The sequence below is a fragment of the Pseudophryne corroboree genome (assembly GCF_028390025.1).
Source record: "Pseudophryne corroboree isolate aPseCor3 chromosome 3 unlocalized genomic scaffold, aPseCor3.hap2 SUPER_3_unloc_49, whole genome shotgun sequence".
NCBI lineage: Eukaryota > Metazoa > Chordata > Amphibia > Anura > Myobatrachidae > Pseudophryne > Pseudophryne corroboree.
This window is the reverse complement of record NW_026967540.1, coordinates 655,561-681,901: the sequence shown is the minus strand read 5'-3', so window position 1 is coordinate 681,901 and position 26,341 is coordinate 655,561. Positions and strand designations below refer to the sequence as shown.

At 47.8% G+C, this 26,341-nt stretch overlaps 1 protein-coding gene across 1 annotated transcript in view; it reads right to left on the bottom strand.

Moving 5' to 3' along the window:
• Positions 1-26,341, bottom strand: part of LOC134984310 (uncharacterized) — a 280,342-nt gene that overhangs the window by 106,674 nt on the left and 147,327 nt on the right. Inside the window, exon 7 of the mRNA XM_063949923.1 lies at positions 17,690-18,468. Coding sequence (XP_063805993.1) covers positions 17,690-18,468 — 779 coding nt within the window. The remainder of the gene's footprint in view (positions 1-17,689; positions 18,469-26,341) is intronic.

The window sequence follows — 26,341 nt, the reverse complement described above, 5'->3', positions numbered from 1 at the left end:
GCGTTCCCAGGCGGGCAGCACTGATGCCCAATGTCACCACACAGCACATAGTGGCACCATCCTGTATATAATATGAAGTACTGTACCGCTGTCTGTGACTGACAATTGTACTGTGAATGGAGCTGGATACACTCACTTCATTCCTGACCTTTATAAAGTGCTGGAATCACTGTTGCTGGCTCCAGTGTGTTGGTTTGACGCAGAAGTATTGCTGTAGCCAGGGCCGGTTCTAGACCGTTCGGCGCCCCAGGTGGAAAGTGGGGGCATGGCTTCATACAGGGGGCGTGGTCAGTTACGCACCCTGTACAGTGGAGTAGCGCCGCTGAAAAAAAAAAACAAATACTTACTATCCCCATTTCCGACTGCTGCAGATCTCCGACGGCGCCACTCCTTTCCTCGGATGATAGACACTAGAGGTCATATATGACCCCTAGCGTCTGTCACTCCCACAATGCTGTGCGGTGCGCGATGACGTCATCGCGCACTGCACAGCAAAGGTTCTCTACATGAAGGGAGACTAGACGCGTAGCATCTAGTTTCCCTTCACAGCGGGGGACAGCGGGACCAGCGGGGGACACATCGGGCAGCGGGGGGCACAGAGTAGCGGATCTTGCCATGGTGTGGCGCCCTCCAAATGGTGCCGGCGCCCCCTGGAAGGCGGCGCCCCGGGCAAAAGTCCTGCTTGCTCGTGGCAAGATCCGCTACTGGCTGTAGCAGCAGGGTGCCTGACAAATTATCATGTACATTTGCTACAACATGACGCCACAGAGCAATCGGAAGATGGGTTATAGGTGGTCGGGAAGTGGGGGGTTAAGCAGCCAGCAATGACTGGGGGGATGAGGAGAAGAGAGGGAGGCAGGGAGGGGCAGAGTGAGCAGGGAGAGGGGAGTGTAAGACTGGGACTAGAGGAGTGAGGGAGGCAGGGAGGGGCAGAGTGAGCAGGGAGAGGGGAGTGTAAGACTGGGGGTATGAGGAGGAGAGAGGGAGTCAGGGAGGGGCAGAGTGAGCAGGGAGAGGGGAGTGTAAGACTGGGACTAGAGGAGTGAGGGAGGCAGGGAAGGCAGAGTGAGCAGGGAGAGGGGAGTGTAAGACTGGGACTAGAGGAGTGAGGGAGGCAGGGAGGGGCAGAGTGAGCAGGGAGAGGGGAGTGTAAGACTGGGACTAGAGGAGAGAGGGAGGCAGGGAGGGGCAGAGTGAGCAGGGAGAGGGGAGTGTAAGACTGGGACTAGAGGAGTGAGGGAGGCAGGGAGGGGCAGAGTGAGCAGGGAGAGGGGAGTGTAAGACTGGGACTAGAGGAGTGAGGGAGGCAGGGAGGGGCAGAGTGAGCAGGGAGAGGGGAGTGTAAGACTGGGACTAGAGGAGAGAGGGAGGCAGGGAGGGGCAGAGTGAGCAGGGAGAGGGGAGTGTAAGACTGGGACTAGAGGAGAGAGGGAGGCAGGGAGGGGCAGAGTGAGCAGGGAGAGGGGAGTGTAAGACTGGGACTAGAGGAGTGAGGGAGGCAGGGAGGGGCAGAATGAGCAGGGAGAGGGGAGTGTAAGACTGGGACTAGAGGAGAGAGGGAGGCAGGGAGGGGCAGAGTGAGCAGGGAGAGGGGAGTGTAAGACTGGGACTAGAGGAGTGAGGGAGGCAGGGAGGGGCAGAGTGAGCAGGGAGAGGGGAGTGTAAGACTGGGACTAGAGGAGTGAGGGAGACAGGGAGGGGCAGAGTGAGCAGGGAGAGGGGAGTGTAAGACTGGGACTAGAGGAGAGAGGGAGGCAGGGAGGGGCAGAGTGAGCAGGGAGAGGGGAGTGTAAGACTGGGACTAGAGGAGTGAGGGAGGCAGGGAGGGGCAGAGTGAGCAGGGAGAGGGGAGTGTAAGACTGGGACTAGAGGAGAGAGGGAGGCAGGGAGGGGCAGAGTGAGCAGGGAGAGGGGAGTGTAAGACTGGGACTAGAGGAGAGAGGGAGGCAGGGAGGGGCAGAGTGAGCAGGGAGAGGGGAGTGTAAGACTGGGACTAGAGGAGTGAGGGAGGCAGGGAGGAGCAGAGTGAGCAGGGAGAGGGGAGTGTAAGACTGGGACTAGAGGAGTGAGGGAGGCAGGGAGGGGCAGAGTGAGCAGGGAGAGGGCAGTGTAAGACTGGGAATAGAGGAGTGAGGGAGGCAGGGAGGGGCAGAGTGAGCAGGGAGAGGGGAGTGTAAGACTGGGACTAGAGGAGTGAGGGAGGACCTGTCCTGCAGTCTGGGACACATACTGTACAAGCTGACAGCCAGACAGGAGACTCACTGTAACTACAGAGAGGTGTGACACCACACAGGAGGGATAGCAGGATTACACCACAGCGCCCGCACTACTGCCATCTGCTGCTCATTACCTACATTCAGCTGCTGGCTCCAGAGCCGAATTGTCCCTGGGGTCTCGTAGCCTCCGAACGGGCCGATTCTAGTGCTGGAAGGCGGGCTCCGCTAGCACCACGGCTGCCCCGGGTTTGCTGTTATAGTACTGTCAGAACCGCCCAGGTTGGCCCCGCCCCCCTCCTCTGGGAGCACAGAAAGCTGCCGGTGAAGGGCGGAGCTCCGAAAGGCATCACTAATCAAATGGTCGGGATTTAGCAGCTAACTCTCCCACCCACCGCCCTCTCTCCTGAGCCGCAGCAGTCATCCACCTGTCCGCGGCCCTTGGTGTGCGGGTAGCGCCGGGCCTGGCTGCCGCGAGCGGAGCTAAGCTCCGATCACGGCAGCCGGCCAGCATGGGGGATGACGGCAGCCACGGAGGGGACATACGGACCAACCAAACGGAATCTGGTCCAGTGTCTCGGCGTGCCAATCCGCCGCTGGCTGCAGGTCTGTGGCAAACTTTGTTGTACAGTTCTCTGCTACTAACGCAGGGTTGTGAGCTGACAAAGGCCCTCATTCCGAGTTGATCGCTCGCAAGGCGAATGTAGCAGAGTTACACACGCTAAGCCTACGCCTACTGGGAGTGAATCTTAGCTTCTTAAATGTGCGACCGATGTATGCGCAATATTGCGATCACAAACGAGTTAGCAGTTTTAGAGTAGCTTCAGACTTACTCTGCCTGTGCGATCAGTTCAGTGCTTTTCGGTCCTGGCTGACGTCATAAACACACCCAGCGTTCGCCCAACCACTCCCACCGTTTCTCCGGACATGCCTGCGTTTTTCCCGAAAACGGTAGCGTTTTCAGCCACACGCCCCTAAAACGCCGTGTTTCCGCCCAGTAACACCCATTTCCTGTCAATCACATTACGATCGCCGGAGCGATGAAAACACCGTGAGTAAAAATACAAACTTCTTAGTAAAGTTACTTGGCGCAGTCGCAGTGCGAACATTGCGCATGCGCACTAAGCTAAAATTCACTGCGATGCGATGAAAAACACCGAGCGAACAACTCGGAATGAGGGCCAAAATCCTCTCTGTGTCCCTTGACAGAGTTTACATGATGAGAGTTCACACGGCTGTGCGACATGTGCAGTCCCTCTGTTACCACTCGGCACATTACTCCTCTGATTAATGGATCTGTCCCGTATAAGCCCCGGAGTGTCTGTGGGGTGTTTGCACATGTATGTAGCATGTCTGACAGGGTGGTCTTCCCCTGAGGAAATTTTAGTAGGGACACAGATAGATATATATATATATATATATGTGTGTAAATGTGTGTATATGTATAATGTGGTGGACCGTCCGACACCACTAAAAACGTGTATGGGTGAAAACATTGAGTGATAATATGTCTGAGTCTCAGGCACAGCCTGGAGACAGTCTGTGGAAGAGGTGTTTTTCCAAAGTTTTCTTTTTCATCCACACCAGGCCCCTCGGGGTCTCCTAACATTGTCTCTGTAATGCACACTGATACCGACACAGACTCTGAATCCTGTGTCGACACTAGTTTTCCAGAATGATTCCGACATTAACCAGAAATATTCAGTACATGATTGTAGCTATAAGACAATACGGAGTACCCTCCTGTACCAACAGAAGAAGGTTTACCTATATAAAGAAAGAAAAGGAAACCTTTTCCTTCCTCTCGTGCTTCACAAGGGAATTCAGGTTAGCCATTCCCAGCGGTAGACAGGGGGAGTCACCCCATATTTTAAGAAGGGTCCTCTCATGGGCCCTCATTCCGAGTTGATCGGTCGCAATGCGAATGTAGCAGAGTTACACACGCTAAGCCTACGCCTACTGGGAGTGTATCTTAGCATCTTAAAAGTGCGACCGATGTATTCGCAATATTGCGATCACAAACCTCGTAGCAGTTTTAGAGTAGCTTCAGACTTACTCTGCCTGTGCGATCATTTCAGTGCTTGTCGTTCCTGGCTGACGTCACAAACACACCCAGCGTTCGCCCAGGCACTCCCACCGTTTCTCCGGCCACTCCTGCGTTTTTTCCGGAAACGGTAGCGTTTTCAGTCACACGCCCCTAAAACGCCGTGTTTCCGCCCAGTAACACCCATTTCCTGTCAATCACAATGCGATCGCCGGAGCGACGAAAAAGCCGTGAGTAAAAATACTATCTTCAAAGCAAAATTACTTGGCGCAGTCGCAGTGCGAACATTGCGCATGCGCACTAAGCGGAATTTCATTGCGATGCGATGAAAAACACCGAGCGAACAACTCGGAATGAGGGCCATGGTTAATGAGAAAGTGACTCTGCTTGTAACTGGGACATCTGTCCTTAACGAGCCGACAGACCGCACGTTGGTGTATACATTAATATTTACTTTTACAACCCATGAGACATTACTCAGGACTACATTGCATGTGCGTGAATGAGTAGGGCTATTGCAAAGTGCTCTGATAATTTTATCATCCAGTATTGACGCTAGCTATGGTTGAGATTCTCCTAACGTTAGATCATATATAGTATGCTACGACATCCATGCGTGGAGCCATGACAGAGAATTCACCAGTGGAAGGCGCTTCCTGCTTCCAAAATAGATTATGGAGTCTCTCCCGTACTCGAGGGGAGACCTTGTTTGGTAGCGTCCTGGATGATTTGGTGGGCAGCTGCCACAGGGGAGTTGTTTTTTCTGCCCTTTGTCCCTCCACAAAATAAAAAAAATACAAAATCAGCCCATGTGGTACGAAAGAAGTAAAAAGTTTCCCTTTCTTTGCATATAGAGGTAGGGGAAGAGGAAGAGGTCCACCTCTTCAGGATCACAGGAGCAGAAATCATCTCCTGCTTCTGCCAAATCTACTGCATGACGCTGGGACTCCTTTGCGAGGGTCCGCCCCAGTGGGGGAGTGCTTGACATTTTTCAGTCAGTTCTGGGTTCATTCTGGCCTGGACCCGTGGGTTTTACAAATAGTGTCCCACAGATGCGAACTGGAGTTCAAGGCGTTTCTCCACACCGATTTTAAATCGGCCTTACCAGTTTCTCTCCCTGACAGGGATGTAGTAAGCGCAGCCATTCAAAATTGAGTCAGGATCAGGTCATTACCTTGATTCCCTTGTTCCAACAGGGGGGTAAATTTACTAAGGTGAGAGATTTTTAGAACTGGTGATGTTGCCCATAGCAACCAATCAGATTGTATCTATTATCTTCTAGAAACAGCTTGACAAATGTTAAGTAGAATCTGATTGGTTGCCATGGGCAACATCACCAGTTCTAAAAAAACTCCCACCTTAGTAAATTTACCCCTGGGAGTGGTTTTTTTTATTCAAGCCTCTTTGTGGCTCCAAACCCGGACGCCTCAGTCAGACCGATCCTAAATCGAAAATTTTTCATTTTCTACCTGAAGTAATTCAAATTCAGGATGAAATCTCTGTAGGCAGTAATCTCTAGTCTGGATAGACATAATGGATGCCTACTTACATGTTCACATTTATCCTCCAAGGATTGCCTGAGATTTGCAATTCAGGATTGTCATTACCAATTTCAGAAGTTGCCGTTTGGTCTATCCACGGCTCCGAGAATTCTCACCAAGGTAATGGTGAAAATGATGGTTCTCCTTTGCAAGCAATTGTCACGAACCGGGTATCTGGACGCCATTACTTGCCTTTTAGATGTCTCCTGAAGCTGGCTCAGCGTTCCAGGGCCGGATTTCATCTGTAATACTGAGGTCCACATTCTGCATCCCTCTCTTGTCACCCTGAGACGCTGTCACAGCGGTGCCATGTTTACTTTCTGAATGGCGTCTCCCGTCCTCCGCGGCCTCCGCCGCCGTTCCTGTGTTCCAGTATACAGGTTATCAGAGTGGCGCCTCATGCCTGCCGCAGCCTCCGCTGTCGTCCGCGTGGTTCTGGTGGGCAGTCATCAGTCTGGCGTCTCCTGTCCTCTGCGGCCGGCGCCGCCATTGCTGCTAAGTTTCCACATGGATTACCAAACCAACTTTCCCTCCAAGTACCAACATGGGCGCAGCCATGTTGGATTCCTTCACATGTTCAGTTTCCACCAATTCGCTGCTCCACTGAAATCTGCATAATTGCCTAGCCAATTCCTTCCTTGCTGCAGGTATAAGTATCCTGTGCCTGAGCAAGGAAGGCGTCAGTGCTTTGGTTGTCAAACCTAGTTCCAGTCTCTCTCCTGTGGTTGTTTTCCAGGTTCCATTTCCTGTCTACAAGCTTCCACTAAAGAGACCCGCTCCAGTCTACCACCTGCGGTGCAGCCTGACTCTCCAGTCCTCTGTGACTCCTCCATTTCCAGTTACAGGTTCACCTGCTTCCAGCACTCAAGCTTCCAACAGAGATCAGCTTCCCTTAAAGCACCGGTATTATTATTTCATCGCTCTCAAGCTTCATATTTCATTTGTATTTCATCGCTCTCAAGCTTCATATATCATTTGGCTGGTTCCATCCAGCACTCACTCCGTGTCTACATCTGACTGGTTCCAACCAGTACCCACAGCAGCCACTTCATCTTCAGCAGTCCAGCTTCCCGAAGAACATCAGCTGGTACGATCCTGGGTTATTCCCACTACTACAGTCGGGCCTGGTAAGGACTTTCCATCTAGAGGACAATAAGAACTGTACCCATACTACCAGAGCCCTGTGGCCATTGCCACCCTGTAGTACCCAGGAACTGTGATATGTTATTGCTGATCTTACGTATTTCTTTTATTACTGCTGTGTTGCATGGAGTTTGTTAATAAACATCATTGACTTTTATCCTGGTTGTCGTGGTCACGCCTTCGGGCAGTTATTCTACATGTTACTTACATGTCTAGGGGTCTGATACAACCTCCCAGGTTCCGTTACATCTCAGCCCCTACAACTGAGGCTGCCTCCCGTCAGCTCAGGCCCTCAGTTGTGACAGTAAGCGCTGACCATATGAATCCAGCCGGAGATCAGGATCAAGCGACCAGGCCGATGCAAGAACTGGCAGCCAGACCCGAACATCAGGAGGCTGCACAAGGCCATATTATCCACTGTCTCAGGATCTCTCTACTCGGCTGGATGGGATCCAAACGACCCTTCGTGGATCTGGCGCATCCTGTGCGTCCACCACAGCGACACCAGTTGTAACCCCACCCACCTTACCCATTTCTACTCCACAACTTCATCTTCCAACGCCAGCAAAATTTGACGGATCTCCAAGATTCTGCAGGGGATTTCTCAACCAGTGTGAAATTCACTTTGAGCTACAACCCGGCAGTTTCCCCAGTGATCGTACTAAAATTGTCTATATTATTTCCCTTCTCAGTGGCTCAGCCCTTGACTGGGCATCACCTTTATGGGAGAAGTCCGATACCCTGCTGTCCTCCTATACTGACTTTGTAACAACATTCAGGTGCATCTTCGACGAGCCAGGCCGGGTAACTTCAGCTTCTTCTGAGATTCTCCGTTTACGCCAGGGAACACGTACTGTGGGACAGTATCTTATACAGTTCAAGATCCTGGCATCCGAACTGGCATGGAACGACGAGGCCCTGTATGCTGCATTCTGGCATGGCTTACCAGAATGCATCAAGGATGAATTAGCTACCAGAGACTTGCCCTCTAAGTTGGATGAGCTAATCTCTCTATGCACTAAAGTTGATCTGCGGTTCAGAGAAAGAGCAACTGAGCGAGGAAGATTATCTGCTCCAAAATCTTCTGCTCCTCCTCCTCGTCAACCGTCTCCATCCAAAGATGAGCCCATGCAAATTGGTCGTTCCCGTCTATCTCCCGCTGAGCGCCGAAGACGTCTTTCTGAGTCTCTCTGTCTCTACTGTGCAGCTCCGTCTCACACCATCAATACCTGTCCCAAACGTCCGGGAAACTTCAAATCCTAGCTCGCCAAGGAGAGGGCCGGCTAGGAGTAATGATCTCCTCTCCATCTCCTCATGATTGTAATCTCCCAGTCTCGCTTCAAATTGCTCAAAGTTATAGGAACGTTATTACCCTCCTAGATTCCGGAGCAGCTGGGAATTTCATAACGGAAGCATATGTTAAACGGCGGTCCCTACCCACCGAGAGACTTTCCTCGTCCATTTCCTTGACTGCCGTGGATGGTAGCAAGATTTTTGACGCAGTTATTTCTCTAAGGACTCTACCAGTTCATCTGAGAGTAGGAGTTCTTCATTCAGAATTTATTTATTTTCTAGTGATTCCAAGAGCCACACATCCAGTGGTTTTGGGCCTTCCATGGCTCCGTCTCCACAATCCATCGATTGACTGGACAACTACGCAAATACTGGCATGGGGTCCCTCCTGTGCTGAGACCTGTTTGTCCAAAGTACTTCCTGTTTGTTCTTCCTCCTCCAGGTCGTCTGATGTTCCACCTCCTCCATATCAAGACTACACGGACGTATTCAGTAAAGCTTCTGCTGATATCCTTCCTCCTCCTAGGGAATGGGACTGTCCAATTGATCTCATCCCAGGGAAGGTTCCACCTCGAGGCCGAATTTATCCATTGTCCTTACCAGAGACGCATTCCATGGAGGAGTACATCAAAGAGAATCTGGCAAAGGGTTTTATTCGACCTTCTTCTTCTCCAGCTGGCGCAGGCTTCTTTTTTGTAAAGAAGAAAGACGGTGACCTGCGGCCGTGCATCAACTACAGAGGTTTGAATGACATTACCGTCAAGAACCGATATCTTTTACCCTTGATTACAGAGCTCTTTGATAGGAGTTAGCGGAGCAACCATCTTTTCAAAGTTGGATTTGAGGGGTGCCTACAATCTCATCCGGATCCGTGAGGGTGACGAGTGGAAGACCGCCTTTAACACCCGTGATGGACATTATGAGTACCTCATCATGCCCTTCGGATTGAGAAACGCTCCAGCTGTCTTCCAGCATTTAGTGAATGAGATCTTCAGAGACATCTTATACCGCCATGTCGTGGTTTATCTAGATGATATCCTTATCTTTGCCAATAATCTAGAGGAACATCGTTACTGGGTAAAGGAGGTTCTGTCCCGTCTCCGTGTCAATCATCTCTACTGCAAATTAGAGAAATGTGTTTTTGAAGTCAAATCCATTCCGTTTCTAGGTTACATTGTGTCCGGTTCCGGACTAGAGATGGATCCTGAGAAACTACAAGCAATCCGGAATTGGCCGATACCCTTAACCCTCAAAGGGGTCCAGAGGTTCTTAGGGTTCGCCAATTACTACAGAAAGTTTATACGAGACTTTTCCACCATTGTGGCGCCTATCACTGCGTTGACCAAGAAAGGTGCTAATCCGTCCAAGTGGTCTGAAGACGCTACGCAAGCTTTTCATCTATTAAAACAACGGTTCATCTCTGCACCGGTTCTGAAACAGCCCGACATCGACTCTCCTTTCATCCTTGAGGTGGATGCCTTCTCCGTTGGAGTAGGAGCGGTGTTATCCCAGAGGGCTAAAGATGGTCATCTACATCCTTGCAGTTTCTTCTCCTGGAAGTTCTACCCAGCTGAGCGCAACTATGCCATTGGCGACCAGGAGTTGCTAGCCATCAAGCTCGCTCTAGAGGAGTGGAGAGATCTGTTGGAGGGAGTTTCACATTCACTCACTATACTTACCGACCACAAGAATCTTTTATATCTGAAAAGCGCACAATGTCTTAATCCTCGTCAGGCCAGATGGGCACTTTTCTTTTCCAGGTTCGACTTTAAACTCCAGTTCTGTCCGGGCTCTCAGAATCGCAAGGCCGATGCCCTTTCCCGCTCTTGGGAGCAAGAAAATGAATCGGAGTCTTCAGACAAGCATCCTATTATTAATCCATTGGCATTCTCCACAGTAGGGATGGACTCTATGCCCCCACCAGGTAAAAGTTTTGTGAAGCCGGTGTTAAGGAAGAAGCTCATGCATTGGGCCCATGCTTCCCGTTTTGCCGGACTTACAGGCATTCAGAAAACCCTTGAGTTTATCTCTAGGTCCTATTGGTGGCCAACTCTGAAGAAGGATGTCATGGAGTTTATTGCATCTTGCCCAAAGTGTGCCCAACACAAAGTATCCCGCCAGTCGCTTGCAGGGCAACTGGTTCCATTATTTGTTCCCCGTCGACCGTGGACCCATTTGTCGATGGACTTTGTTACAGACCTGCCTACGTGCAACAAGTTTAATACCATCTGGGTGGTAGTTGACCGGTTCAACAAGATGGCACATTTCATTCCTCTCACCGGTCTTCCGTCAGCTTCCAAGTTGGCTCAAGTGTTCATTCAAGAGATCTTCCGACTCCACGGTCTTCCTGAAGAGATTATCTCAGATCGAGGAGTACAATTTGTAGCCAAATTCTGGCGAAGTTTGTGTCAAGTCCTCCAAGTCAAGTTGAAGTTTTCTACAGCTTACCATCCTCAGACCAATGGTCAAACTGAGATGGTGAATCAGGACTTGGAGGCCTTCCTCCGCATTTATGTGTCTTCCTCTCAAGATGACTGGGTTCAACTCCTTCCCTGGGCCGAGTTCAGCCATAACAACCAATACCATTCCTCATCTTCTTCTACACCATTCTTCATCAACTATGGATTCCACCCTAAAGTTCCAGAATTCCAGCCGCTTCCAGCAACTTCTGTTCCAGCAGTGGATGTCACCTTGCGTCAGTTTGCAAACAACTGGAAGAATGTACGAGCGGCTCTGCTCAAAGCATCGCTCAGGTACAGGAAGTTTGCAGATAAGAAGCGTAGAGCGGTTCCTGCTCTCAAGGTGGGTGATCGTGTGTAGTTGTCCACAAAGAATTTGAGGTTAAGAGTTCCCAGCATGAAGTTTGCACCTCGTTACATCGGTCCTTTTAAAATTGAACAAGCCATCAATCCTGTTGCTTACAGACTCCAGTTACCTCCCTTCTTGAAAATACCTAGGACATTCCATGTTTCCCTTTTGAAACCGCTGATTCTGAATCCGTTTCATTCTGCACTTCCTCCGGCTCCGAAAGTCCAGACTCAACGGGGAGTTGAGTATGAAGTTGCCAAGATTCTGGATTCACGTTTCCGTTACGGTCAATTACAGTATCTTATTGACTGGAAGGGCTATGGTCCTGAAGAACACTCTTGGACCAATGCTTCAGATGTCCATGCTCCTGCCTTGGTCCGGAATTTCCACTCTAAGTTTCCTCAGAAGCCTAAGAAGTGTCCTGGGGCCACTCCTAAAAGGGGGGGGGGGGGGTGCTGTCACGATCCGGGTATCTGGGCGCCATTACCTGCCGTTTAGATGCCTCCTGAAGCTGGCTCAGCGTTCCAGGGCCGGATTTCATCTGTAATACTGATGTCCACATTCTGCATCCCTATCCTGTCACTCTGAGACGCTGTCACAGCGGCGCCATGGTTACCATCTGAATGGCGTCTGCCATCCTCCGCGGCCTCCGCCGCCATTCCTGTGTTCCAGTATACAGGTTGTCAGAGTGGCGTCTCATGCCAGCCGCGGCCTCCGCTGTTGTCTGCGTGGTTCCAGTATGCAGTTGTCAATCTGGCGTCTCCTGTCCTCTGCGGCCGGCGCCGCCATTGCTGCTAAGTTTTCACATGGATTTCCAAACCAACTTTCCCTCCAAGTACCAACATGGGCGCAGCCATGTTGGTTTCTGTCACATGTTCAATCTCTACCAATCCGGTGTTCCCCTGGAATCTGCATAATTGCTTAGCCAATCCCTTCCTTGCTGCAGGTATAAGTATCCTGTGCCTGAGCAAGGAAGGCGTCAGTGCTTTGGTTGTCAAACCTAGCTCCAGTCTCTCTCCTGTGGTTGTTTTCCAGGTTTCCAGCTCTTGTCTACAAGCTTCTACTAAAGAGACCCACTCCAGCCTACCACCTGCGGTGCAGCCTGACTCTGCAGTCCTCTGTGACTACTTCATTTCCAGCTACAGATTCACCTGCTTCCAGCACTCAGCTTCCAGCAGAGATCAGCTTCCCTTAAAGCACCGGTATTATTATTTTATCGCTCTCAAGCTTCATATTTCATTTGTATTTCATCGCTCTCAAGCTTCATATATCATTTAGCTGGTTCCACCCAGCACTCACTCCGTGTCTACATCTGACTGGTTCCAACCAGTACCCACAGCAGCCACTTCATCTTCAGCAGTCCAGCTTCCCGAAGAACATCAGCTGGTACGATCCTGGGTTATTCCCACTACTACAGTCGGGCCTGGTAAGGACTTTCCATCTAGAGGACAATAAGAACTGTACCCATACTACCAGAGCCCTGTGGCCACCCTGTAGTACCCAGGAACTGTGATATGTTATTGCTGATCTTACGTATTTCTTTTATTACTGCTGTGTTGCATGGAGTTTGTTAATAAACATCATTGACTTTTATCTTAATTGTCGTGGTCACGCCTTCGGGCAATCTTCCTACATGTAACTTACATGTCCAGGGGTCTGATACAACCTTCCAGGTTTCACTACAACTCAGCCTCTACAACTGAGGCTGCCTCCCGTCAGCTCAGGCCCTCAGTTGTGACAATAGGGGCCTACAGTAAGTCAGTAAGGAGGCAGAAGCTGCTTCTGGTACATGGACCCTGGTCATGTAGGGGTGGGAGAGTCAGTAAGATTATGTAATAGATGCCTACAGTAAGTCAGTAAGGAGGCAGAAGCTGCTTCTGGTACATGGACCCTGGTCATGTAGGGCTGGGAGAGTCAGTAAGATTATGTAATAGGGGCCTACAGTAAGTCAGTAAGGAGGCAGAAGCTGCTTCTGGTACATGGACCCTGGTCATGTAGGGCTGGGAGAGTCAGTAAGATTGTGTAATAGGATGCCTACAGTAAGTCAGTAAAGAGGCAGAAGCTGCTTCTGGTACATGGACCCTGGTCATGTAGGGGTGGAAGAGTCAGTAAGATTATGTAATAGGTGCCTACAGTAAGTCAGTAAGGAGGCAGAAGCTGCTTCTGGTACATGGACCCTGGTCATGTAGGGCTGGGAGAGTCAGTAAGATTATGTAATAGGGGCCTACAGTAAGTCAGTAAGGAGGCAGAAGCTGCTTCTGGTACATGGACCCTGGTCATGTAGGGCTGGGAGAGTCAGTTACATTATGTAATAGGGGCCTACAGTAAGTCAGTAAGGAGGCAGAAGCTGCTTCTGGTACATGGACCCTGGTCATGTAGGGCTGGGAGTCAGTAAGATTATGTAATAGGTGCCTACAGTAAGTCAGTAAGGAGGCAGAAGCTGCTCTGGTACATGGACCCTGGTCATGTAGGGCTGGAAGAGTCAGTAAGATTATGTAATAGGGGACTACAGTAAGTCAGTAAGGAGGCAGAAGATGCTTCTGGTACATGGACCCTGGTCATGTAGGGCTGGGAGAGTCAGTAAGATTGTATTATAGGGGCCTACAGTAAGTCAGTAAGGAGGCAGAAGCTGCTTCTGGTACATGGACCCTGGTCATGTAGGGCTGGGAGTCAGTAAGATTATGTAATAGGTGCCTACAGTAAGTCAGTAAGGAGGCAGAAGCTGCTTCTGGTACATGGACCCTGGTCATGTAGGGCTGGGAGAGTCAGTAAGATTATGTAATAGGGGCCTACAGTAAGTCAGTAAGGAGGCAGAAGCTGCTTCTGGTACATGGACCCTGGTCATGTAGGGCTGGGAGTCAGTAAGATTATGTAATAGGTGCCTACAGTAAGTCAGTAAGGAGGCAGAAGCTGCTTCTGGTACATGGACCCTGGTCATGTAGGGCTGGGAGAGTCAGTAAGATTATGTAATAGGGGACTACAGTAAGTCAGTAAGGAGGCAGAAGATGCTTCTGGTACATGGACCCTGGTCATATAGGGCTGGGAGAGTCAGTAAGATTGTATTATAGGGGCCTACAGTAAGTCAGTAAGGAGGCAGAAGCTGCTTCTGGTACATGGACCCTGGTCATGTAGGGCTGGGAGAGTCAGTAAGATTATGTAATAGGGGCCTACAGTAAGTCAGTAAGGAGGCAGAAGCTGCTTCTGGTACATGGACCCTGGTCATGTAGGGCTGGGAGAGTCAGTAAGATTATGTAATAGGGGCCTACATTAAGTCAGTAAGGAGGCAGAAGCTGCTTCTGGTACATGGACCCTGGTCATGTAGGGCTGGGAGAGTCAGTAAGATTCTGTAATAGGGCGCTACAGTAAGTCAGTAAGGAGGCAGAAGCTGCTTCTGGTACATGGACCCTGGTCATGTAGGGCTGGGAGAGTCAGTAAGATTATGTAATAGGGGCCTACAGTAAGTCAGTAAGGAGGCAGAAGCTGCTTCTGGTACATGGACCCTGGTCATGTAGGGCTGGGAGAGTCAGTAAGATTATGTAATAGGGGCCTACAGTAAGTCAGTAAGGAGGCAGAAGCTGCTTCTCGTACATGGACCCCGGTCATGTAGGGCTGGGAGAGTCTGTAAGATTATGTAATAGGATGCCTACAGTAAGTCAGTAAGGAGGCAGAAGCTGCTTCTGGTACATGGACCCTGGTCATGTAGGGCTGGGAGAGTCAGTAAGAGTGTGTAATAGGGGACTACAGTAAGTCAGTAAGGAGGCAGAAGCTGCTTCTGGTACATGGACTCTGGTCATGTAGGGCTGGGAGAGTCAGTAAGATTCTGTAATAGGGGCCTACAGTAAGTCAGTAAGGAGGCAGAAGCTGCTTCTGGTACATGGACCCTGGTCATGTAGGGCTGGGAGAGTCAGTAAGATTATGTAATAGGGGCCTACAGTAAGTCAGTAAGGAGGCAGAAACTGCTTCTGGTACATGGACCCTGGTCATGTAGGGCTGGGAGTCAGTAAGATTATGTAATAGGTGCCTACAGTAAGTCAGTAAGAAGGCAGAAGCTGCTTCTGGTACATGGACCCTGGTCATGTAGGGCTGGGAGAGTCAGTAAGATTATGTAATAGGGGCCTACAGTAAGTCAGTAAGGAGGCAGAAGCTGCTTCTGGTACATGGACCCAGGTCATGTAGGGCTGGGAGAGTCAGTAAGATGATGTAATAGGGGACTACAGTAAGTCAGTAAGGAGGCAGAAGCTGCTTCTGGTACATGGACCCTGGTCATGTAGGGTTGGGAGAGTCAGTAAGATTATGTAATAGGGCCCTACAGTAAGTCAGTAAGGAGGCAGAAGCTGCTTCTGGTACATGGACCCTGGTCATGTAGGGCTGGGAGAGTCAGTAAGATTGTGTAATAGGGGCCTACATTAAGTCAGTAAGGAGGCAGAAGATGCTTCTGGTACATGGACCCTGGTCATGTAGGGCTGGGAGAGTCAGTAAGATTATGTAATAGGGGACTACAGTAAGTCAGTAAGGAGGCAGAAGCTGCTTCTGGTACATGGACCCTGGTCATGTAGGGCTGGGAGAGTCAGTAAGATTATGTAATAGGGGACTACAGTAAGTCAGTAAGGAGGCAGAAGCTGCTTCTGGTACATGGACCCTGGTCATGTAGGGCTGGGAGAGTCAGTAAGATTATGTAATAGGGGACTACAGTAAATCAGTAAGATTATGTAATAGGGGCCTACATTAAGTCAGTAAGGAGGCAGAAGCTGCTTCTGGTACATGGACCCTGGTCATGTAGGGCTGGGAGAGTCTGGAAGATTGTATTATAGGGGCCTACAGTAAGTCAGTAAGGAGGCAGAAGCTGCTTCTGGTACATGGACCCTGGTCATATAGGGCTGGGAGAGTCAGTAAGATTGTGTAATAGGGGCCTACAGTAAGTCAGTAAGGAGGCAGAAGCTGCTTCTGGTACATGGACCCTGGTCATGTAGGGCTGGGAGAGTCAGTAAGATTATGTAATAGGGCCTACAGTAAGTCAGTAAGGAGGCAGAAGCTGCTTCTGGTACATGGACCCTGGTCATGTAGGGCTGGGAGAGTCAGTAAGATTATGTAATAGGGGCCTACATTAAGTCAGTAAGGAGGCAGAAGCTGCTTCTGGTACATGGACCCTGGTCATGTAGGGCTGGGAGAGTCAGTAAGATTATGTAATAGGGCCCTACAGTAAGTAGGCAGAAGCTGCTTCTGGTACATGGACCCTGGTCATGTAGGGCTGGGAGAGTCAGTAAGATTATGTAATAGGGGCCTACAGTAAGTCAGTAAGGAGGCAGAAGCTGCTTCTGGTACATGGACCCTGGTCATGTAGGGCTGGGAGAGTCAGTAAGATTATGTAATAGGGGCCTACAGTAAGTCAGTAAGGAGGCAGAAGCTGCTTCTGGTACATGGACCCTGGTCATGTAGGGCTGGGAGAGTCAGTAAGATTATGTAATAGGGGCCTACAGTAAGTCAGTAAGGAGGCAGAAGCTGCTTCTGGTACATGGACCCTGGTCATGTAGGGCTGGGAGAGTCAGTAAGATTATGTAATAGGGGCCTACAGTAAGTCAGTAAGGAGGCAGAAGCTGCTTCTGGTACATGGACCCTGGTCATGTAGGACTGGGAGAGTCAGTAAGATTATGTAATAGTCACCATCTTATAGGCAGCCGGTGAAAGGAACAGAGAATGGGTGTTATGTGGTAAGTCTGGTTGGTAGGTAAAGCTGAGCTGTAGCCCTGCCCTTTGTTGGTGAACTTCTACCATATGGACCTGTTTCACCAGGACTGAGTCATAGCCAACTGGCATCACCCACACCTGGAGCTCAGCTAGACAACCATTTAGGATTGGTACTGGGTACTCAGTACCCGGAGCAAAGAACAGGTCATCTGCATAGCAGTGGTAGATGAGGGCATGACATCTGGTTATTTCAGAAAGAAAAGATGACTACTGGCGCTATAATACTAGATGGCGCATATATGAATGAAGACGCCTCTATAATAAATAACCATCTGGTTTTATTCAAGACAAAATATTATTATTTTTTAACAACAAACTACTTTCACTATGTAAAATTCACGTATACATGTCATCTAACATTTTTCCTAATTTCAACAACCATTAAAAATCACCTGGCATGTGTTACCATGATAACTATTTCCAGAAATAGATCTTTCATAATATGTCCCGCAAGTGTGTTTTAGAAGAAAATATGCTTAAATGTGCTGTCCCAAATTGTGGTTGCTGCTCATATGCTATGTGCACACAGCCTAGCACCCCATAAAGCAGGCATATCCAAACTGCGGCCCTCCAGCTGTTGTGAAACTACATATCCCAGCATGCCCTGACACAGATTTGCTGTCAGAGAATGCTACAGCTGTGTCAGGGCATGCTGGGATGTGTAGTTTCTCAACAGCTGGAGGGCCGCAGTTTGGACATGCCTGCCATAATGCATATATTGCTGTACGTGGTGTGAAGATTATTTCACCCACCAGTAGCATGTATATTGCAAAAAGCATAGGATAGGATAAGAACCTTGAAGAACAACGCATGGCAATGATAAGTATACTCCAGAAGATTAAAATGGTTCCTCACCTGAGTGATGCCTATTGTGTGCAACAAGAGATGATTTATTTCTCAGAGTATAGAAATGGCTTCTCACCTGTGTGACTTCTGTGATGTGTAAGTAAATCACATCTTGTTAGACAACATTTCCCACACTCAGAGCAAGAAAATGGATTCTTACCTGTGTGACTTCTGAGATGTATAACAAGATTTGATTTGAGTGCAAAACATTTCCCACACTCAGAGCAAGAAAATGGCCTCTCACCTGTGTGACTTCTCTCATGATTAATAAGATGTGATTTCTGTGCAAAACATTTCCCACACTCCGAGCAAGAAAATGGCTTCTCACCTGTGTGACTTCTCTCATGATTAATAAGATGTGATTTCTGTGCAAAACATTTCCCACACTCCGAGCAAGAAAATGGCTTCTCACCTGTGTGACTTCTCTCATGATTAATAAGATGTGATTTCCGTACAAAACATTTCCCACACTCAGAGCAAGAAAATGCCCTCTCGCCTGTGTGACTTTTCTGATGTATAACAAGATGTGATTTCCGTGCAAAACATTTCCCACACTCAGAGCAAGAAAATGGCTTCTCACCTGTGTGACTTTTCTGATGTATAACAAGATGTGATTTCCATGCAAAACATTTCCCACACTCAGAGCAAGAAAATGGCCTCTCACCTGTGTGACTTCTCTCATGATTAATAAGATGTGATTTCTGTGCAAAACATTTCCCACACTCAGAGCAAGAAAATGGCTTCTCACCTGTGTGACTTTTCTGATGTATAACAAGCTGTGATTTGTATGTAAAACATTTTCCACACTCAGAACATATCAGTGGCCTCTCACCTGCCTTACCTGTGTGTGGGTTAATAGGCTTTGTGTTCTGTGTAAAACATTTGGCATCTATAGAACACGGAAACACTGTATCTACTGTCAGAGCTGTAACAGATGCACCAATATCAGAGTGATCAGGAGAACATTTCCCAGGATCAGAGGGCTCAGCTGATAGAGCTAGATGTATAATTGGGGTAATGGGGTTATCTCCTGGAGAATCCTGTCTACTGTCATTATCTTTTATGTCACAATCCGGGGATAACATTAGATGTCCTTCTGTGATATTCATGCTTGTGTGTCCATCTGCTGGAAATAAAATACATTATGGAAATGTGACATTTTCTGTAACAATATTAATCTTGTAAACAATAGAAGAAGACGACTCTCTGGGACACTTAATTGTAAATGTGTGTGTATAATAAAACATAACTTTTAATGAAGGCTTTATAATATTGTGTCTCAGATTATCATTGTGTCCACCCTCGTGAGAACACTCACAATAACAAATGTAATATTATAATAAGACTTAGATATCTCTCTCTCTTGTACTGGTAACTAACCATGAAGTATAAATGGAGATGTAGTCACTCGCCAAGTCCTATGTCAGCACCAATGTAAAACAATGGATGGGAAACATATCGTATGAATTGGAGATTCTAGATGAACAATAATATCAGTCATATGAGCTGATGGATCAGAGAAATGTCTCCTAACGTTACTCCTGGAAGCATTGGTAAGGTAGCATTCCTTTATGTGTGTGCTCATACACTGGTAAGCCTGTACATGTGTTACTCACCCTTATATAAGGTATATTGCTATAGCAGAGTAGGTGTGGAACAAGGAATTTTGCATGCAATACACCATATAATACACTGCAATCATCATCATCATCATCATCTGCTAGGTTATAATACCCTGTTACACCCCTATCATCAGTGTCTTACCTCTATATTCTCAATAGTAATAAGGATGATGGTGTGCACAGTAAGTATGATACAGAGAATTACATATCAGAATCTATACAGCTGCTGCCATACTTCTGCTTCTCATACGTGTGCTACTGGCAGCAGTGAACATCTGAGTGAGAGTGCAGGGAAGACAGCAGAGTCTGATGAGAAAGAGATTGGATCTGCCTTTGCAGGGATGTACCACACCTGTCACCCCTGTTAGTATATAAATAATAAATAAGAGGGGCGTGGTCCATCCAGACGTGCTTTCTGGAGCTTTCATTACTAAGTGGCTTCTTATTTACCGTACCTGATAGCTCTCAGCTGCCGCTGGGACCAAGACCCAATCTATTAATTCCACCACTCCTACTGCCCTAAAGCTGCTCGCTCCGCGCACTGTTCATTACCGCAGCCTAGTGACGCCGCTGAAGCCACGGCTGTATTCTGGGGCTAAGTGCGCCCAGTCTTTCCTGCACGCTCCGGCCACCTGACTTGGAGGCGCTTTTGGCTCAGGCGGGAGTACTTACTCTCCTGCTAACACAGGTGCGCAGCTCCCGTTACTACTGAGGACAGAAGGGTCTGCCCACAGTCACTGGAGCCCTGCGGTGATATTGGGAGGTGAGGTGGCTGCCATTTTATATCCTGGTACCCGGCCATCGCATGCTTTGCCTTCTGCCTTCAATAATGTGTAAAATTGATATAAGCCGCTAAATAAGTGTCCTGGCGGCTGGACCGGGGTCACTACACTAAATTGCAGCATTTGCCTGGAGGTGAAACTACCTTCTATTTATATGGTACCACTATAATCTACTTCCTCTCAGTCTACATGCAGAGCCCAGTATCAAGTATCATCTGAGTACAGCTCATTACACTCTGATTACAACCTCACAGTATATTATTTTGTGGATTTATCCACTGAATACATTTTGCCATTTGTGTCTCACTGTGCTGAGCACTTCACGTCTGTGATCACGCTGACCTCTAGTGGAATTTATCGGTCATTACTGTGTTATTTGAGTTGCATTACATTTTTCCACCTTTCTGTTACGGTACCCTAGTGACGGAATCTCTAGCTCCTTTATGGACGCTATTTCTGTTAGTCTCCCATTTTTGTTCCCTATTTTATTTTTTCTGATATTTGATAGATTTGAAATATGCACACGTCCTACGGGCTCTATTGGACTTTACACAGATGATCCTAGATGTTTCATACCATGATCTGATCTCTATCACGGTGACGTTTTTAAGTCTTAATATAAAAGGTCTGAATTCTCCTCATAAGAGGTCTTGCAATAAAATATTTCACTGACCAGAAGGCGGCGGTGGTAGCCATTCAGGAATCACATGTTCCATTGCACTCTCCCCCTCAGTTTACCAATAACTACCCAACATCCTCTATCTCCTGTTATGTAGCCATCCTTTCCCATAGATCCTGCCCCTTTCACCTGGACAGCAAGTGGGTGGATTGCAATGGTAGATATTGGATTCTAGTTGGGAAGATTCATTATAAATATGTCCCCCTCACTTCTCTCTATGCCCCTAATGCCAGACAGCCCCGATTTCTTAAATATTTCTTTGCAAAAGCTACAAGAAATTGCACTTCTCCTTATGGGAGATGTTACTCTTGCTCCAGACCCTCATCTTGATAGATCCTCCACTACTGATGAACAGACCAGTAATGCCGCCCGTTCCTTAGCTTCCTCATGCTCCCTTTATTAGCTGAATTTGTCCTTTGACCTAGTGTGAAGGACATAGTGAGTGGGAAGAATATACACAGCTTTTAGGCTGGCTGATTATAATAAATATATCTTCCTATTATCAGCATCTCAGATGGAAACTGTCTAGTAAGATGTTTGGGGTATTGTATACATAAGTAGGTGAAAGGGGACAGTTGTCCATGATAAGATGAATGACGTTATACTGAATGACTACTGCACCCAGCATCACACACCCTGAATGTAATATCTGGTAAGACAATGTTAGCGTATCCTTGCAGGGTATAAAGCCTAGAGACTTACACATAGCAGGTCAGTTCTGATTGAAGCTAGTTCTGTCTGCAGCGGATATAGACTTCTATAAACCCACCTCAGTTTAATACATTCAGACAGAGTTATTAAAGAGGGACCCTGAGGGCGACTGAGCTATATTGTTTAAACTACTTAATTGATGACCATCATCTGGGACAGATCATGAAATATCTGAGATAGGAGCGGAGTATTCTAATTTGTTCTTCCTATTACTGTAACTGAGTATAACTTGTTATTTGCAGGTTCTCATTGTTGTAACTTAGAGAAATAAATGCTTATCCTTTATGAAATGTCCTGTGTCAGTCTCCATATTTATCACATTGTATCCCAGAACCTGGTCGCTTGAATTATTCTACCGACAGTAATTTCATGGTCTGATCACACCCCTCTGATAGGGTCCTGGTCGCCTTTTCCCCGCTACTCCTCCTTTAGCACCTTGGAGATTGTAAGATTATATAGTAATGGATGCGGAAGGCACTAGAATTTTGCAAGAGGCCCTGTCCTCCTACTTAGACGTGAACGCTCCTGAAGATACTTCCAATAGGAACCACTGGTGTGCCCTTAAGGCCATGGATCAGAAGCCAGAGAAGGCCGTCATTCTAGTGCCAGGGGACAGGTAATCAGCAGGGAATGTGCAGGATCCTCAATGCTGGTTCCCATACACAAGCTCAATAAATGTATTATATACCTAAGGTGACGGTAGGAAGACTCAGATGCTGCCAACTCAGTAACAGGAGCCGTTCATTAGCCAATTCCCTGAGGCCGGCTGCTACAGGAGCATGTGGATACATGACAGGGGCTGCGCCAGATATTTCCTAAGCATTACGAGGCATGAGGAGCCCCGAGCCTGCGCCCCAGCAAGCAGCCGCACCATGCCACAAATAATACACATTCATAGCGTACATAATATAGCATGTAATATATGTAGTTATAGTAGACATACCATCATTAACTCTATTACTCTTAAGTCCACAGTATCCACAGGATATACATTGGGATATGAGGTAGCATCAGAGGATTGGCACCAACGATCAAAAGCTTTCGACCTCCGAGAATGCAATGGGCCAGTCTTCTATATCCCCACCTCCTGGTTCAGGCAATTCAGTTCTTTTCCAAAGCTCAAGGCAGGAGCATCATTGAGAGCCCTAATCAGGCAAGAAGAACACACATGCACACCCTTCCGTACAAGAAGGAAAAGGTTAGTAGGTGTAAGAATCAGCAAATCAGGTGCGTCAGGGTGGAATCCAGGTGGACTTAGGAGAAATAGAGTTATCGACGGTAAGTCTACCATAGTTACATATTTCTCCTGCAGGGTCCACAGTAGTATCCACAGGATATACATTGGGATGTCCCAAAGCAAATTTAGTGGAGGGGACGCTCCTGATTGGACAGGAGAATCCTTCGCCCCAAATGTAGCATCCTGAGAGGCAAAGGTATCAAAGGCATAATGCCTAATGAATATGTTGATGGAAGACCATGTGGCTGCCTTATATATCAGTTCAGCTGAGGCACCACTACTATACAGGTAGAATGAGACATTAGCCGGAATAGGGAGATCAGCACGAGAGTAACCTTCCGGGATAGTATTTTGAAGCCACCTCGCCAGCGTTTGCTTGTCCGCAGACAATACCCTCTTGTGGAATCCATAGAGCACAAAGAGAGTTGGATATATTCTTGCCACACACAGTAATAAATACAAGCAGAAGATAGTTTCCTTGTTCTAAGCATTGTTTGAAATAGCTATTGAGAAAATCCTCTAGATTTAAGGATGGACGTCTTAAGAGCCACACCACCAAAGACAGCCAATCCCAATGCCTGTGACAACAAGGACCCTGCAACAGTAGATCTGGACGTTGATGCAGTAGCCACGGAGTGTCCACTGATAGTCTCTGTAGATCTGTGTACCAGCGCCTTCTGGGCCATGCTGGAGCTATTAGAATCCCAGTGCCCTTTCCTTGTTTGACCTTCCGAATCACCATGGGTAACAGGGCGATTGGTGGAAACACATAGGCTAGCTGAAAGTCCCATCTCACTGACCGAACATCCACGAAGATCGCTTTGGTATCCTTTGTTCTTGACCCATATGCGGGTACTTCGAAATTCTGCTGAGAGGCCTTGAGGTCTATCTCCGGCAGCCCCCACTTGTCTCCCAGACTCTGGAAGACCTCTGGGTGTAAAACCCATCCGCTTGCATGAATGGCCAGTTTAGGACCCCCGGAACAAATACTGCGGACAACGCTGGATGATGAAGTTCTGCCCATCTTAATGTGCGTCTTACCTCCTTCATTGCCTTTTGACTGCGCGTTCCTCCTTGATGATTGAGGCACGCTACTGCCGTTGCATTGTCAGAACAAATTTGAACCGGTTTCCCCTGAAGAAAGTCCTTTGCCTGAGTGAGTGCCATATATATGACCCAAAGTTCCAATAAATTTATCGGCAGGCAATTTTCTTCCTTGAGCCCCTGGAAGCTACCTTTTTCTGACACTGCTCCCCAGCCCTGAAAACTTGCATCCGTAATCAGCACCTCCCAATCTGAGCGCCAATAGGGTCTCCCTTTGGTCAGATGGGACACCAGGCTAATGACCTCCATACTTCCAGAGGAAGGACCATAGTTTGAGTTTTTATTGTCTGATGTAACCCATTCCATTTGGAAAGGATCAGACATTGAAGAGGACTTGAATGGAATTGAGCATACTCCACCATGTTGAATGTCGACACCATTGATCCCATCACATACATAGCTGCATAAATTGATACCCTTTGACTTTGTAGCAAATCCTGAATTCTCAACTGTATTGTAGATATTTTGTTCAGAGGTAAAAACACTCTCTGAAGACTGGAATCCAATACAGCCCCCTAAGTGCATCATCCGTTGTGACGGACCCAGGGACGACTTTGCCCAATTTTTGAGCCAACCCTGTCTCTGTAAACAAGCTATTTTCTGTTGCAGATGACACTGAAGCAATTCCTGAGATTGTGCAAGAATGAATAAATCGTCGAGGTATGGAAAAATCCTTATCCCCTGTCAACGGAGATAAGCCGCCATTACCACCATATTTTTGGTGAACACTTTGGAGCTGTGGTGATTCCACATGGTAGGGCCTGAAACTGAAAGTGTTGCTGGAGGATGGTAAACCTGAGATAGCACTGATGGGACTGTGCTATAGGAACATGCAGGTAAGCATCCTGAATATCCAGAGATACCATAAAATCCTCCAGCTCCTTGGCCAAAATAATGGAAGGTAAAGTCTCCATATGAAAGTGAGGCACCCAAATGTACTTGTTCAGAACTTTGAGACTGAGTATAGGCCGAAACGACCCATTTGGTTTCTGAACTAGAAACAGGTTGGAATAGAAACCTTGTCCTTGTTGCGCAGGAGGAACTGAAATTATCACTCCTGATTGAAGCAACCTCTGAACTGCCTCTTGTAAGGCCCTGGGCTTTGTTTCTACTGCAGATAGGCTGGGACAAAAAAACCTTTGTGGAGGGTGCTTCTTGCAGGCAAACGCATAACTGTGAGATACCGCTTCTTCCACCCAGGCATCTGTGGTGGACTGCTGCCAGATCTGTGCAAAATGAAGAAGTCGGCCTCCCACCCTGGGGTCCTCCAGGTGGAGGCCCGCACCATCAGCCTGATGGCTTATCTTCTGGTTTGGAAGCAGGCCTTCTGGTAAGCCCAGTGCTTTTTAGTCTTTCCAGACTTGTCTGATTGGGACTGTTTGCCGAAAAACTTTTCCTTTTCGCTTTTCCTTGGGTCCGAAAGAACCGAAAAGCTGAAAAATTAGGTTTAGACTCGCTTTCTTAGAGTCTGCTTCTGACTCCAAAATACTGTTTCATTCTTTACCAAAAAGAATATCTCCAGTAAAAGGCAAAGACTCTAGAACCTCCTTGGACTCTGAGACAGCTTCCCATGTACGTAGCCAGACCGCTCTGCGAGCTGCTACTGCTGAGGCTGATGCTTGAGAGGCAATAGTACCCATGTCCAAGGCTGCTTCTTCCATAAACATAGCCGCCTGTTTAATATGTGCAAAATGGGATTTTTGCTCTCTAGATGCCAATGAGAGATCATCCTCCAATGCATCAGCCCAGCGGCCATTGCTTTTGCCATCCAGGCTGAAGCCATGGCTGGTCTCACAATTGCCCCAGACAAGGAGAAAATGTTTTTTTTAAAAACATCTCTTTTTCTATCCGTAACATCATTTAATGATGTTGAAGGCAGAAGTAATGTAGATTTTCACACTAATCGAATGACATGCGTATCTATTTTGGGAGCCACCTCCCTTTTTAAACAGTCCCCAGCTGGAAGAGGATAAAGGGAATTCCATTTCTTTGGAATTCTAAACTTCTTGCTGGATGTGACCCAAGCCTCTTCCATAATCTCCGTCAGATGTTCTGACCCCAGAAATTCAGTTCTGACTGTTTTGGGACATTTAAACACAGGAGCCGTGGATTTTAACAAAGGCTCTGCGGCCTCCACTAAGGACAGAATGGCTTTCATAGCAATAATTATCTCAGGTATATCCACTGAGCTGGGACCTTCATCCTCATCTCTGTATGCAGACCCAGAATGTGAGGAATCCTCATCCTCCCAAGTGTCTCCTTCTGAAACATGTGTAGACTGTGAGTATGTTGTTTCATGTTTGTGTGATTTATTTTCCATAGACCTTTCAGCCTGTTTTTCTTGTAAGGGTTAACAGGGTAACATATCCCTAGTATAGGAGCTGGCATTATCCACTCAGCTATATTGTAAAATGTCTGTGCAAAAGAAGCCCATGGGGGTTCAACTTGAACCTGTGCATGCCTTAGATTATTCAGGAGGCTTTGGTGAAAGCTAAAACAATTGGTTAAAAAGACTCAGGGTGGGACTACCCCCTGATGAACTGTATGTTGGTTTGAGATAAAAAGATGAGGCC